Consider the following 15,453-nt stretch of genomic DNA (forward strand, 5'->3'; position numbering starts at 1 on the left):
ATTCAGCTTGAGGTAAAAAGACAGATTGTTACACATGGGTCTTAAACCCAAATTACAGCAAATTTTAGCAGATAGAGACTGAGAGCCATTTCCAATTTGGAGCTTGTTTTAACTGAACCAAATGCAATTTAGGGTGCAGGAAAAACTGAGTAGGACATATAAGATTTGTCAAGGTGGCAGAAAACATCAGTCAGAAAAGTTAAATAATGATTAGAGAAGACCGGTAGAATACAAGCTTAAAATAGGATGAATGGATTTGTACATCTCTCACACAAATACCACCAAGGCAAGATAATTCAAAATGTTTAAGTGGCAGTGCCTGCATGCATATTTTTATACCCCAGTCAGCCTTCAGAAAATGTTTTCTGCAGTGACTGATACATATTAGATATGTATGGGGTGAGGGTCTCTGAGACCAAGAGATTGAGAATGCATCTTTTGGGCATGTTCAGAATTAGAAACCCTCTTGTAAGACTTGTAGAAATTGTGTATTCAGTGCTAGGACTGAACTGTTAAATGGCTAAGCACCACAAAGCCTTAATGAGTCTGATGTGACTGGTAGCAGAGAAAGCAATTGCTAAATAGTGGTTATTTGGGTTTGTCCCTGATATCCAAGACTTCATTTTAATGACAGGGAATGATTGGGTAATGATGACAGAAATGTAAGTTATCAAAGGATTTTCTAGGCTGCAGTACTGAAGTAAATGATGATCCAAGAGAATGGAGTAAGTGCAACTAGACAAGATGCCTGAAACAAAGCCAGAGAACAGATAGGCAATGGTGTTACAGATGGACCACAACTTACTGTCCATGTGGAATAATTCATCAGTATAAAAATGTGACAGTAAATGTATTCTACAAATAATACTTGTTAGTGTTTGTTATTGTGTGTGTGAAAACAGACTGATGCAATAGTCTGTGGGAAAACTTATAATAAAATTGTTTTTGAGTATGTGAAGACTCCATGAAGATGTTATAAAAAATACAGTTGAATCCGTAAAACCTTGACAGCTTTGCAGGATTCACTGTGTATTGTATGTTTCAGTTATCGCAGCAGCAAGTCTACTGAGACAAAGAGCACAGCATAAAGGTACTTGTGTAATAAATTCAGATCAGCAAGAACTGCGTAATCATTGTTAGTGAATGATAAAAAAATGACACTGTTTTGCAGTTTTTTTCTTTTGGCACATTAGTTTAGTGTCATAAGTAGTTACTGCTGTTTTTTCTTTGACTTTACCTTGTGTATTGATGTACCTGTTTGGAGTGCTCCATAGCCAGTGGGATCTCTTGTGTTTCTGTACCAATTTTCTAAAGAAGCTTTGATGTACATCGGATTCTCTGTTGCAAGCATTGCAAAGTTGCAGTAGGTATAATGATTCTACTTTTAGGTACATATAGTGTCATCTTTCTGAAATTTAGCATTTTACACAAGATCTGAACATATTTTTAATTGTTTGGAGGTAACCTTATTACATTTTTTTTCTTCATTTTTTGTTCCCACTGTCTGCTGCTTATCAGTTCCTTCCTGGCCGGTTTACCCATTCCTTCCCCATCACTGGTGCAAGGGTAGATTGGGAAAGGTACATCAGGTGTTGTTTAAGAGTTTGTACCTTTCATGGCATTATCTTCCGATGTGCACTTGACTGAGCAGGGGAAGGAGGCCATGCAGTAGGTTAACCACACTTGTCCCTCACTTTTGCTTGGGACATTGCTGGCAAACAACATCACTCCCAACCCTGAAGCATGAAAGTGCTTTTTCTGGTTTCCGTCAAGAGTATTGCACTTTTCTGTGTGCTCATTCCATCCTTCCCCCTGAGGAAGTTGAGCAGTCCAACCTCCTTCACTCCTCTCCCTTTATATATGCTCTTTCAGTGCCAAGGCTACTAACTTAACCCCTCTAGCCTGGCTCACAACCAGGGCTCCATTATTCTCTGTCATGGAGGCATGCCAACATTACTGCTTTTGGTGTCACTTCCATAAATGTAATTTTATTAGGCTACAGTACTGGTTCTCTTCTTAAATGTTAGTATTTTCAATTAATTTTCTGAGTTTGATTAGAAATTTTGCAAATCTGTATATATTTACATTGCTATTATTTCCATTTTCTGTGTTATGTTTTAGAGTATTTTTTAAACCTGGTCTTCTCTATGTTCAGTTGGACCTGGCAGGTTATCAGATGAAAATAAGTCAGTAAATCCTGGTGTCAGTTAACTTATTCTTTAATAAAATAATTTGAACCCTAATTGGGAAATTAGCATGTTTTTGGATTTGAATTATGTGTATTTGATAAATTACCTGGAAAAAGCAGATTATACTCAGAATAAACTGATGTTCTACTTTTGTGGTGATAAGTAGCTTTGCAACCAAGTCATTGTTTCACCATATTCCAATTTGTGCATTCTTTCACAATAAAGTTCATATTGGGCTTGAATAAGAATAATTGCTTTAATTATGCACTGTGTAACACAAGGAATGAAATCATTTTTGATAACACTTATTTTTCAGATGTTTCTTGTGGTGGCTCCACTGTCTGTGCTGTACAACTGGAAGGATGAACTGGACACCTGGGGACACTTTAAGGTTGCCATTTTACACGGTAATAAAAAAGAAAATGAAATCAGCCGTATCAGACGAGGCAAAGTTGAGGTTGCCTTAACAACTTATGATACACTTCGACTGTGTATTGATGAAATTAACAGGTACAAATAAAGCATTTTTAGACAGTTGCATATATAGTATGCCCTTCGCAAATCTTTTTAAGGGCATAGCAGATATTCATGTTACATTTATCACATTTATGGCATGTGCATTAATCAAAACTTTTATGCAGTGTTTGCTACAGGCTTGTAACTCTTGTTTGTTTTTTAACAAGATGTTTATTGATCAGAAAAGACTGACTTAACAGAGGTTAAACATCAACATTGAAACAACACTAATGTATGTTCAAACTATTAACATAAATTACACTACAACTTTGGGTTTGATTCCAAAAGACTTGCTCTCCTTTTAAGTGATCTACTCCAGTATAAGCCTGCTTTATAGATAGCCCATTTGCCTTCAACCATGCTGTAACATGTTGTATTCTGTTTTCATTTTACATCATCGTCTTATTGATTTCTACTGTCAGTATTACTCATTTGTTTTCACTTTTAAATGGTGTTTTCTCTTCCTTCCCCTTATCGACTTTGAATAAGCATGTAATTTCACGTAAATGCAAATCACTAATTATCAATGCACATCTGCTGTGTAAAATCTGCAGTGCTACATAATTAACACCCTGTTGAGTTATGGTGATGTCATATATTGTGCTTGTTCTGACCAATTCACCTTGAAACATTGGTGTGCTTACCACTTTGAGATGATGGCCCAACACTTAACACCTAACAAACTCAGCATGCTTGACCTTCACAGTCATCTTGTACTGCAGAAAGTATTTAAATTCAGATCTTCCTCAACAAATGTTATCATTACAATTAATATCCAGTGCAGGACTACCAATCATCAATACCAGGCCAGCATATTAAAACTACAGAACTACAACTCATGGCAGTTCTAGTAGCAGCGCTTCCATATACAAGAAAAACAAAATCAGTGAACATAAGTTATGTATTAAGATAAAAAAATTGCCATTCTAAAATCCCAAAAGTGAGTGTGTGAGAATGAGCCATATCTGACCCTCCTCAAGCTACTCACAATTAATAATCGGACTAAATTATATGTAAACAGCACATGATTGCTTCCATGCAACTAGCCAGTATCAGTCTATTGTAATGTAACTCTTACTTTTTACCCAAATACTGAGGCATCCCAAAACAGCGTCAGAGCTTCCATATCTTTCCACAACTACTTTTTAACATGTGCCCATCTTTGCATGGTATTTACGCTTTGTCCCCAAGCAAACATTTATTACAGAGAAAGAAGCACAATTTTAATTGGTGAAATAAGTTGATAAACACCTTAACAAATTACATAGGGCTGTTTCATGATCATCAAAATAAGTTATCATTCCTTCTATTGTACATTTATATTTGCTAAGCTTCCATAACTGACTGGCTGACACTGATAGCATAAAATGGTAATGCCTTGACTACAGCCTGTGTGACCTGAGTTTAATTTGTAGATTGGATGCTTGTGGTCTCTTTTTATTGGGGGGGGGGGGGTTCAGAGAGATGTGTACAACTGTAGTCCCTTGGATTAGAAGTGGTGTAGTAGGCATTCTGCATGAACAGCCACCACTGGGTGGTAGCTGTCGTTCACAAATGCACAGGCACATATTCTTGCAGGAATAAAGAGGGTATTATTTATATGAGTCCCTGCAGTGATGTTGGCTTGCCTTCACTTATTCTGCTAGGGTCTCAGTCCCTCCCCCCAAGCCTATCCACAGGACTTAGTCAGGTTTGCTGAGGATCTAATGGAGTTTGAAATCCATACAACTGGACCCTTATAGAGAATCTGCACCAGGAACTTGTCTTGCTAAAAGAAGTAGAAGCTTTCCCCCTCAGGAGTCCTCAGATTCCTAATGACTCTGAAGATGAGCCAGCATATGTGGACCAAATTTCGTCTGGGTCATATGCCAACTCTGAATCGAAAGACACTATTGCGTCAGCCTTACCACATGAGGATCTAGCTTTTGGAGAGCGAGTGCATAAGATGAGAGAGTGTTTTAGCTGGGAAGTTCAGTTTGACCCTCAATCTGTGAAGGAGGGTCAGGAAGTTTTCCAGTTTACCTAAATATAATGCCAACTGTTTTTCTGTGGGTTGTTGAGGTAGTGCATGATATTGTACAGGAAACAACCTTGTAGCCTGATTTCCAACCCCCTCTCCTAGGAAATGTAACTGATTCAGTAGAGTATTGAACTCTCCCAAACATCTCTACAGGGCCCCTGCAGCAGATCCTGAGGTGATCTTCTCTGGGTCCAAAGGAGCCAAAGACCACCCCTCTAAGAAGTCCTTACCAAATGACAAGGAGAGTAGGACTCTTGACAGAGGTGGCAAGAATGTCTATGTGTCATCATCCAGCTTGGCCAAGCTAGTACTAAATGGTCGGTTTCACATGGCTAAATTCCCAGACTCTATCTTGGATCAGATGAAACAGAAACTTGAGGGGACAGAAGATATGGCTCTCCAAAAAGTCATTTTGACTTGTACAACAGTTCTTTTCAGGTGGCTAAGCACTTTTTGCAATGTGACTTTGATGCTCTATAAGCATCAAGCAAGGCAGCAACCACGGGATCAGTCATTAGGAGACATACATAATTAAGAGAGCAGTTTCTGCCTGACGATGTGAAAGCAGAAATTCTGGATGACCTTTTAGACAAAGAATTTCTCTGAGCCCCAGGTGCAAAGTACTTTCAAAGAGAGGAGAAAAAGACTTAGGCTATGCAGGCAATACCTACACCTAGATTTAGTAGAAACTTTCTTACTAAGACTTGATCCTTTCCTGTCTCTTAACCCAAATTCAAGAGCTGGAAAACCAGAAGAGACAAACAACCACGAAAGTGGCAAGGCACTCCTAAAACCAGGCCTGGAGGGTCCCAACACTTAAGACCCAGCAGGAGCAGCTTTCACTGAGACAGGCTTCTCCCTGTCAATCCTTCCACCCCAGCCCAAGCCCCCTATCCTTTCCCCTGCAAGACTGGAGGACAAACTCTCGCCCTTTCTAAACAGCTTGCTAGATATCACCCAAAGTAGGTGGCTTCTCAGCGTCAAAAGGTCAGAATACAGAATGCAGTTCTCCTCTCCCTCTAGATTCACAGACATACTGTTGGTAAAGGGCAGCTTCAGGATATCAGGTCCAAATTCAGGCTGTGTGAGAACAAGGCTCTATTGAATGTGTCTCACTTAGAAGAGGTAGGGATGGGATTCTATTCCATGTTATTTATCGCCCCTAACAGCCCATTCTAGATCTTTCAAAACTAAACAAGATGCTACTGTCAATTGTAACTAGCTGTACATTTCTTCAAAATGGAAATCTCCAAATCTTTTATCAGTAAACCAGTTTCATAAGTTTTAAGAGCTACTCTAACTTCCTAAATAAAGGCATTGTAAGGGGCTGACCTCTCAGATCACATTGTTTCAGTGTCCTCTCACTGAATTGCCTCCCACCCATAGGGAAGTAGTTGGTCTTGTACATAACCCTATATAAATATTTGCCATCCCAACCCTAGGGTCATCATTATAGTTGTCAGGTTCCCCTCACAAGCACCTCCCTTTTTGAGTCCAGCTGTTGATGTTAGAAGATTACTGGATGATCATCATATTTTAGCACAGTAGCTACATAGGCTCATAGGAGGTTACTAGGCTAGTGGCCCTAGAGCCCTTTACAAGTCTAGCCATGTTAATCCCAAGTATCCCAATTTGTTCTTTTTGAATAGTTTGCAGAACAGATTTATGAACAGAGCTGGTCTGTGATTAACACTGGCTGCCCTGTCCATGAGGGCCATGGGTGCCACCCCAGGGGCAAGTTTGTGGTCTTCCATCCAATTATCTAGGTTGCATTTGAATAGGGTCAGTGAGGAGCTCTTTTTTACGTGAATAGGAAGTCTGTCCTAGAGAATAGGAAGTCTGTTCTAGAGAAGTGGCAGTCTCTGGGAGATGTGTCTGTCTCTCCAGCCTGTTCTGTTAATGTCACAGGCCAGGTTAAGATCCCTAGTAATTCTTGTCCGATTTGACTTGCGTATGTGGAGCATTTCCATTAGGGCAGGGTCTGAGATTGCCATATAGGCCAGGCACAGGTCATCTCTCAGCAGCCTATAAGATACAAAGTAAAGTGACAGGGCGTTCAGCCTGTCCGTGTAGGTTATGGCTTGGAGTCCCTGTTTTTCTCAGTGAGAAACCTCTGAGGTCTTTCCAGCTGCTGTAGGTGTCTGGTGAGGTACATGCGAAAGGGTGCATTATACTCTATTACTGGTCTGATGAGGGTCAAGTACAGTGGAGTTATAACATCCCTTGATGTGGATGCTATGCCCTCGCTTATGAGGTGCGCTATTTAGAAGGCTTTCCATACCACTGTGGAAACTTGGTGGTCAAAGTTCAGATTGCTGTCAACCTGTTTTTTCAAGTCCTGCACCACTGGGATGGAATTCAGGGGAGTGCTTTCAATATTCTAATTTGTAGGGAATTCCATTTTGCCAAAGGGATTAATAATACTTTTTTTGCATTTAGTTTTTAGACCATAGCTTTGGCACCAATCATTCTTTTGTGTTGAACCTTCTTGTAATATGTTGACATCACTAGAGGACTCAACGATTGCTCCCAGTTTGCAATCATCAGCAAACTTAGTGAGCCAGAGGCCCACCTACTTTGGCCTGAACTTCTGAGAAATAGATGCCAAACAGTAAGAGGCCCAGCACAGACCCCCTGTGGTACTCTATTGGTGACAGGTCAACTGGTTGAGGTGGAATCACCAATTCTGACACAGTGTGTTCTCTCAGTGAGCAAATTGGCTACCTATCTAGTAACGTAAGGGTTAATCCCCAGCTGAGAGAGTTTCTCAATGATTCCAGAGTGGAGGATTATGTTGAAAACCTTGGCAAGATCAAGATGGTCTGTGTGCACTCTCTTACCTTCATCCAAGACTTTGGTGACATTCTCAAAGAAATGTTACCAGATTTAAGTAGCATGATCTACCCTTAACAAAGCCGAACTGGGTTGGGTCCAGTTTTTAGAGATTGCTTTTGTGCTCATTGATAAGGTCCCTGATAATTCTTTCCATGACCTTGCAGATGAGACTGGTTAGGCCTATAAGTCTGTAGCTCTCAGGGTCAGTTGATGGCCCACCTTTGTGCAGAGGGATTACTGTTGCTGTTCCCCATTCTGCAGGAACATAGCCAGTTCTCAAGCTGTGATTAAAGAGAACACCAAGTGGTTCCACTAAGTGTTGTTTTAGATTGTTTAGTAAACAGCCTGGGATATTGTCTGGTCCCGTTGAGGCCGTGTTTTTGGCTTTGGCGAGTGCAGAGATGACCTGTTCTATAGAGATACTACACAGAGAACTGGTGTCAAGTATGCTTTGGGGTATGGTAGGTGGGGCTAGGGGGTGAAGTTTGCACTGAATCTGTCAGCTAGCAGGTTGGTGATATCTTGCGGTGTAGTATGAGTGATCCCATCTACAACCAGTTCGGCAGACAGCTGGGCATTCCCTTTTAGACCTCAGACATAGTTAAAGAATGCCTTATGATTATCCTTGGCTAGGGATGTGATTTTAGTTTTGTAATTTTGCTTTACAAGACTACAAGATTTATGATTTTCTTGTTTAGGCTTAGGAGGGAACTCTTCCTCTCCAGAGTGATATCCCTCTTGATTTTGGACAACAGTTTCCTCCTTTTGTTATATAATCTGTTTATACTTAGAAGTCCACCATGGTGGCTTGGTTTTACAGGAAGACCTGGTTTTGATCCAGTCAGGTACAGTAGAGTTTATGCAGTCACGTAAGTGTTTGTACTGGGCATTTGTGTGCACGTCTGCATAGTGATCATCGATGTCTGCGATTGTGGGTGTTATGAAGCTTTTTATACCATCGCTTAGTAGGCTGTAGCTAGCTTTGGTAAAGTTTTTTATAAGTTTTGTTCCTTTGAGGGTGTCAGTTCCAGTAGTTACTTCAAACGAGACTGATTTGTGGTCTGACCTAACCAGGAAGGGCATCACACATGGGGAAGTATAATGACCCCCCCCCATGTTGGTGAGTACTATGTCCAGAACATTAGAGCCCTAGTGGGAGTGCAGAGTGTCTGTTCTAGAACATTTGTGTTAACAAAGTCCAGGAACCTCTAGGTGAGTGTATTATTGCTTGTGTATTCCCCCCAGTCCATGGAAGGATAGTTGAAATCTCCCATGACTAAGGTGTTAGGCTGTATGGTGAGGGATTCCAGCAAATCGAGGTAGGTGGAATGCTTATCCTGGTTCATGGTGGAGAATCTGTAGCTAGCAATAATGTGGTATGGTACTTTCCAGATAGTTAATTGGACATGTCTGACCAGTCTCGAAGTGTATAAGGTTTTAATGAAGATAAATACACCTCCAGCTTTGGTTCCTCACGCTCATTTTGAGGTCTGAACAAGTGCTGTCAGTCGCTTTGAATCATGTCTTGGTAACTGCACAGACGTCCGCATCCTCTAAGGTGAGGAGTGCTTCCAGGGAGTGCAGTTTCATGTTTATACTCCTAGCGTGAAGCAGTGCTACCTTTTGTTTGTCTCTGTTAGATTTTGTTACAATGAAAAATGTGTTGTTTTGACATTGCCTAGAAAAGGCACTATGGGGCAGGCAAGGGCCTTTGTCAGTATTCAAAGCAGCGAGGTTTGTCTACCATATCCTCCCAGATTGATAGATACTAGATCTTTCTGGACTGACATCAGAAGCTAAGCCAGTTGTTGAAGTCATTAATTTTGTCTTTATATTGTGGCATCATCCTGAGTGAGGGAAGGATATTGCTTAAGGCTAGGGACATACAGTGGATATAAAAAGTTTACACACCCCTGTTAAAATGCCAGGTTTTTGTGATATAAAAAAATGACACCACGATAAATCATTTCAAAACTTTTCTCACCTTTAATGTGACCTAAAACCTGTACAATTCAACTGAAAAACAAATCTGTTAGGGGAAAAAAATATAAAAAATAAAAAATGTACAATACGCTGTTTGCATAAGTGTGCACACCCTTAAACTAATACTTTGTTGAAACACCTTTTGATTTAATTACAACATTCAGTCTTCTAGGGTAAAAGTCTGTCAGCATGGCACATCTTGACTTGGCAGTATTTGCCCACTCTTCCTTGCAGAAGTACTCCAAATCTGTCAGATTGCGAGGGCATCTCTTGTGCACAGCTCTGTTCATGTCACCCCACAGATTTTCTGTTGGATTTAGGTCTGGGCTCTGACTAGGCCATTCCAAAACTTTTTTTCTTCTGGTGAAGCCATTCTTTTGTTGATTTGGATGTATGCTTGAGGTCATTGTCATGTTGAAAGGTGAAATTCCTCTTCATCTTCAGCTTTCTAGCAGATGCCTGAAGGTTTTGGACCAAAATTGACTGGTATTTGGAACTGTTCATAATTCCCTCCACCTTGACTAAAGCCCCAGTTCCCCCTGAAGAAAAGAAACCCTAAAGCATGATACTGCCACCACCATGCTTCATCATGGGGAATGGTGATGTTCTTCATGTTTCACTGTTGCAGTCATCACCTGTGTGTTATCCCTGCTGTGGTAGCCTTTCGGCGGCCCAAATACCAGAGTCAATGTTTTTCTGCATCGGCTGCTGTCGCTTGTTGTCTGACGTCAGTTGTCAGTGCTGTAAAGCAAGACAGCGACGCCATTACATCAGTCTTTATTGCCGTGGAGCCCATAGCAGAAGCAGTTTGCAAGTGTTTGAATTACAGCTGAAAACGTCTAAAACTAAGTACCTCATTGGGGATCCTTTTTTCTTGCACTAACCGATGTCCGAAAAAGTTAACAATTATCTCACCTGTGGAAAGCAGATCCCACACCGAGACATCCATTCATACTGTGTTACTTGTTTAGGCTCAGACCATGACGTCCCCCATTGCCGGTTCTTTGCTGTCTTTAACACGAGAACCATTTGCATAGAGCTCTTATTGTAGACAGGTATTTTTGTTTTCCGTCTTCCTATTCTAAAATGGCATCCATCAGCCAACAATCCGTGGACATTCTGAAAAAATGCAGAGATAAAGATAGAGACGGACTACACAAGGCTAAGCCTTCTGACGACTCTATTGCTAAGCAGGTCGCTAGTTCTCCGGAATTCAGTGAGATGCTTTCACAGCCCCTGATGCCCGATACGATATCTATGCAGGCCTCTACCGAGATCCTTTCGGAGTCTGGTATGCCGCAGAAATCTTCTTCGTCTTCCGAGCCTTTGGCTGTCTCTGCCTCGGTTGGGTCCAGAGCTGTGACGCAGGCACCAGCTTCTTAGGAGGCCTCTCGCACTACTGAATCTAGACAAAAACTGACATCTTCTCATCTGACTACCGTTTCTTTCAGACTGATAGATACTCTTAGGCCTAGAAGCAAGGCCAATCCTAGAAAATCTGCCTGTAGCCACCATCTTGCTCCTGCTCAACCACCCCAAGCACAAATGCTTAAAATGGTGGAAGATCTCTTCTCCTTTATCAGGGATAGTCAGGCCACAACTTCTAAAAGGAAAAGACACCCTTCTCCTGAAATTATGGCAAGCATTACCACCTACCTCTATTTTCTAAGGCTATGGCAGGGTTTGCCTCTGCAGTTCTGCAGGCATTCCTAGGTCTCTTACTAATCCTACCACCCCTCTAGTCAGCTTTGAGAATCCTCCCACAGGTGATGACTGCAACAGTGAAACATGAAGAACATAGTACAGTTGTGTACACTTACATAAATTTAGATGTTCGAGTGTATTCACTGTTGCAGTCCTGATTTCCCACCCTCCTTCCCCATTATATCTTCTTTATTTAGGGAGACATAAGTTTTTAACGGTGGCTTTTAACCACCAGGACCACTTTACCATATTTACTTGGGCCTCTGCCTGGTTAGGACAAGAAAAACTGATGTAATGGCATAGGCTGCCTTCCTTTATAGCACTGATAATCTGATGTCAGGCAGCAAGCGACAGCAGCTGACACAGAAAAACATTGACTCTGATATTTGGGCCGGCAGAGGGCTACCACAGCAGGGATGACCCACAGGTGATGACTGCAACAGTGAATACACTCTAACAACTGTACTTTTAGTTCACTATAGTGCAGTATCAGTTTGCTTACAGACTTGCAAAAATTTATTAGAAGCATATGTTTATTTTATGCAGAAAAATGTAAATAAAGTGTGGCTAACAAACAATACTATCGGTTTATAACTGTTAAAGCTGCAAATGTTATTCTAAATAATTTTCAGGTTGATTTTTTGGGTCTACTTTAGAACAGCAAACGATCAGATGATTGAATGCTGTTAGAGCGAACACTAAATGTCGAACCGGCAAAATAGCGAAGTGCCAGAACAGCAAAGGGGGGTCTGTGAGGCGAAGCCCCCCTACTTTATTTGTTTTTTTTTGGGAACAGCGATTTTTTTCCCTGGCAAAAAAATTGCTGTTCTGGTTGTTCGCTGTTTTGGATTTTTGACATTTAGGGGTCGATATATCAAGGTTCAATCATCTGATTGTTCGTTGTTATACTATAGACCCGATTTTTCAATTTAATTTTAAATACAGTCAAGAACATCAGTCACCCAGTCTTGCACAAGAGATGGAAAAGGAGAGGCTTGAAAGGCCTGGAAACGGAAAAGGACTCTTGAAAACAGCCTCCAATACCTCAGCAGTGACTGGGGCAATGCAAAGTAAGGTCTAAACTTGGCAAGAGCTGTAGTGTGCAAGTCAAACAGAAAAACTGTGTACAACAGATATGTGTTTATGTAAGTTAGAGTTAAAGCAGGTATGCAGATGTTCTCATGTTTTCAGACAATTGTAAAACAGTATTAGTTTTCAGTTTACGTTTTTTTCTGTGTTCAGACAGTACCGACAGAAAAAGATACTAATAATTTAATTTCCAGAATGTAACATTTACCAGTTTTCATTTATGCTTTTATCTGTGTTTATGTAACACTGGCAAAAGATATTCCTAGATATTCCTTTAGTATTAGTTTAGTTAGTTTCCAAAATATACACAGCTGTCTTAAATGTTCAGTATAGATATCTATCACTTTAATGTAGATTTCAGTTAAGGTTCAGAATATGACACTCTCACACTCATATGAGTTCAGTGTAGTACTTTTCAGTCAGATTTCAGAATGTAACTTTCATGCTCAATTACAGAATACAGTTACATCACACTTTACCTGATTTAGTCATTACTGTAAGGGTAAAGTGACAGAATTATTTGTAACGGGCTTATTAAAATAAGTTATTTAAGGAATAGGTAGTAATAGTTATTCAGTATACTCAAGGCATAACAGGGCAGGCTTAATTTAATGAATTAATTACAATCTCAGGGAATTGTTATAGGTGGTTTTAAAAGTGCCTAGCTCTAGCTGTCACCTTTCACAGGACTCTGGAAATTCAAATATTCCCAAACTTTGACAAGTTTCTTATACAGGCAACCTTTTGGGAAGATAAGTTAAGGAATCTCAGCTGTACTTTCTCCCTTCTTCAGGACTTGTACTTCACAATCAATCTAAAAAAAAGTCTGTCTGGACCAAAGCCTGCCTGGACCACTACTCAGGATATAGTCTTTCTGGGTTGCAAGCTGGACACGCATCTAATGGTAGCCTTTCTCTCACAAGAGAAAGTGCAGACTCTCTCCATGTATTTCCAGTCCTTTCTTCTTCTTAATCCTTGCCCTGCAAGGGAAATTCTAAGGGCTTTGGGATTCATGGCAGCTTCTATCCCACTGATTCATTTTGCCAAGCTTCACATGAGAAAGATCCAATAGTACGTAATGTCTGTGTTTTCTCAAGATGGTCACCCACTGGACACTCAAATTCCACTTCTGGCTTTTCTGAAAAGAGAGTTACATTGTTGGATCTCTGTGGTACAGCTGAATCTATAACTGCAGTTCTTACCAACTATTCCCACTCAGAAACTACACACAGATACATCAGATCTAGCTTGGGGTACATGGGCAAGCTTCTTAGCAGTTCAGGGTCGATGGACCCTCAACCCAGTGTAAAAGAGATGAGAGGGTACTCATTCAGGCTGCTCATGTATTTTTTCCCAAGTGGTATCCCGGATCCTTTGGAAGTTTCACAGACTGGACAACAGTCATGTTGTATGTAAACAACTATGCAGACTATAGAGTCCACAAATGGGGTATTCCTCATATAGACCTGTTTGCCTTAACACACAACAAGCAGCTCAGGCTGTTTTGCTCCAAGATCCCTTGTCTCCTGTCTGGAGGATGGATGCAATGTCTTTTTCATAGAAGGGGAAGTTCCTTCATGCCTCCTCCTCACTTACCCTAATCCTGAAAGTTCTGTTAAAGATCCAAACGGACAGCCTAAAAATCTTGGTGTTGACTCCCTTTTGGCCCAGGGCACATTGACTCCCCCTTCTTCTTCATCCTGGCTAGGGGTCATCATTACAAGTTTATCCATGTAGTGGAGTTGTTCATACAGAAAAAAAGTTCTCTGCTTAATCCCAACTTGCTCTCCCTCAGTCTTAACATTGTGGAAGATAGAATTTTAATCCATTTCAGACACCAGTTTTCGGAATACATGCTCCAGGTTCTCCAGAAGGTGAGACAACCTACTATTAGAATGTCTTGTATATCCAAATGGAAAAAAAATTTGATCTGATCTCACAAAAAACGAGTGAATCCCTTACAAACTGGGATTACTACTATACTTTTAATACTTGCATGAGCTCTTAAAAGCTGGTCTAGCCTATTCCTCTGTCGAGGCACACGTATCTGCTGTTTAGGCATGTATGCACATTGATCCTCCCCTGCTTTCTTGAATTGAGGTAAAGGAGTTTCTCAAGGATGTCCTTCCTTTTGAACTGACCTAGGAGAGCCACCCCCCTTCTGTGGGACCTCAGTTTTGTCTCGGAAAAGCTTACTCAGCCACCTTTTGAACCAGCAGCTACATCATTTCTAAAGTGCTGTACTTGGAATACCATTGTGGTAATAGTCTTCGCTTCTGCCAGAAAGCTTTCTGAGTTTCAAGCTATAATGGCTTCTCCTCCCTTCCTTATTTTCCATAAGACTGTTAGGGTTATTCTTTCCTTCATACCCAAAATGGTTAATGAGTTGTCTCTTAACCAGGCTATTAATCTGCTTACTTTCTTTCCACACCCCCAAAACAAGGGTGAAAGACTTCTGCACTCTTTGGATGTGCACAGTTAACTTAAGAGTCTGTTTGGATAAGACTAAAGAGATTAAGAAGATGGATGAGTTGTTTGTTTTTTTTCTGAAAAAACAAGTTGGGTAATCCTGTCTCCAAGCAAACGGTTGCCAGCTGGATTTCTAACCCATTTCTTTTTGTTATTCTCATCATGATAAGTACTTATCCTCTCCAGTTAAGGCCCATTTCACTAGAGCAGTTTCTTCATCTGGAGTTATTTTTAAAAAGGGATTGATTCCAGGGCTGTTTTAGAGGAAGCCATTTGGTCATCTGCATGCACTTTCACAAAATACTAAAGAGCAGATACTTTCTGTAGATATAGAGCTTCTTTTGCTAGATCTCTGTTACTGGACTGATCGACAACTCCCCTGTTCCTGGTCCAGCTTCTCCTTCTAACTGGTAAACTTTGAGAATCTTATCTTATTATATGTTGCAGTATTGTTTTCCACCCTCTTTCTCCCTTTCCAAATGTTTATCTTGTGAGTTCTTGTGGTCAGAGGGGGAACTATCTCTGCTTCCCCCTTGTTAGCTGACTTTAATTATTTTGCTGGTTCTCCTCAGGTGTCTCCAGGTCTCCTGGCTTAGACAGCCTGTGGATTTTATGCTCTTATGTCATCTTATACCCTTGGGTTTTGTT

At 40.7% G+C, this 15,453-nt stretch overlaps 1 protein-coding gene across 1 annotated transcript in view; it reads left to right on the plus strand.

Moving 5' to 3' along the window:
- Positions 1-15,453, plus strand: part of ERCC6L2 (ERCC excision repair 6 like 2) — a 1,190,567-nt gene that overhangs the window by 128,070 nt on the left and 1,047,044 nt on the right. The window contains exon 4 of the mRNA XM_044058934.1: positions 2,506-2,699. Coding sequence (XP_043914869.1) covers positions 2,506-2,699 — 194 coding nt within the window. The remainder of the gene's footprint in view (positions 1-2,505; positions 2,700-15,453) is intronic.

The sequence above is a fragment of the Protopterus annectens genome, chromosome 17.part0, assembly GCF_019279795.1.
Source record: "Protopterus annectens isolate FY-2018-M chromosome 17.part0, PAN1.0, whole genome shotgun sequence".
NCBI lineage: Eukaryota > Metazoa > Chordata > Ceratodontiformes > Protopteridae > Protopterus > Protopterus annectens.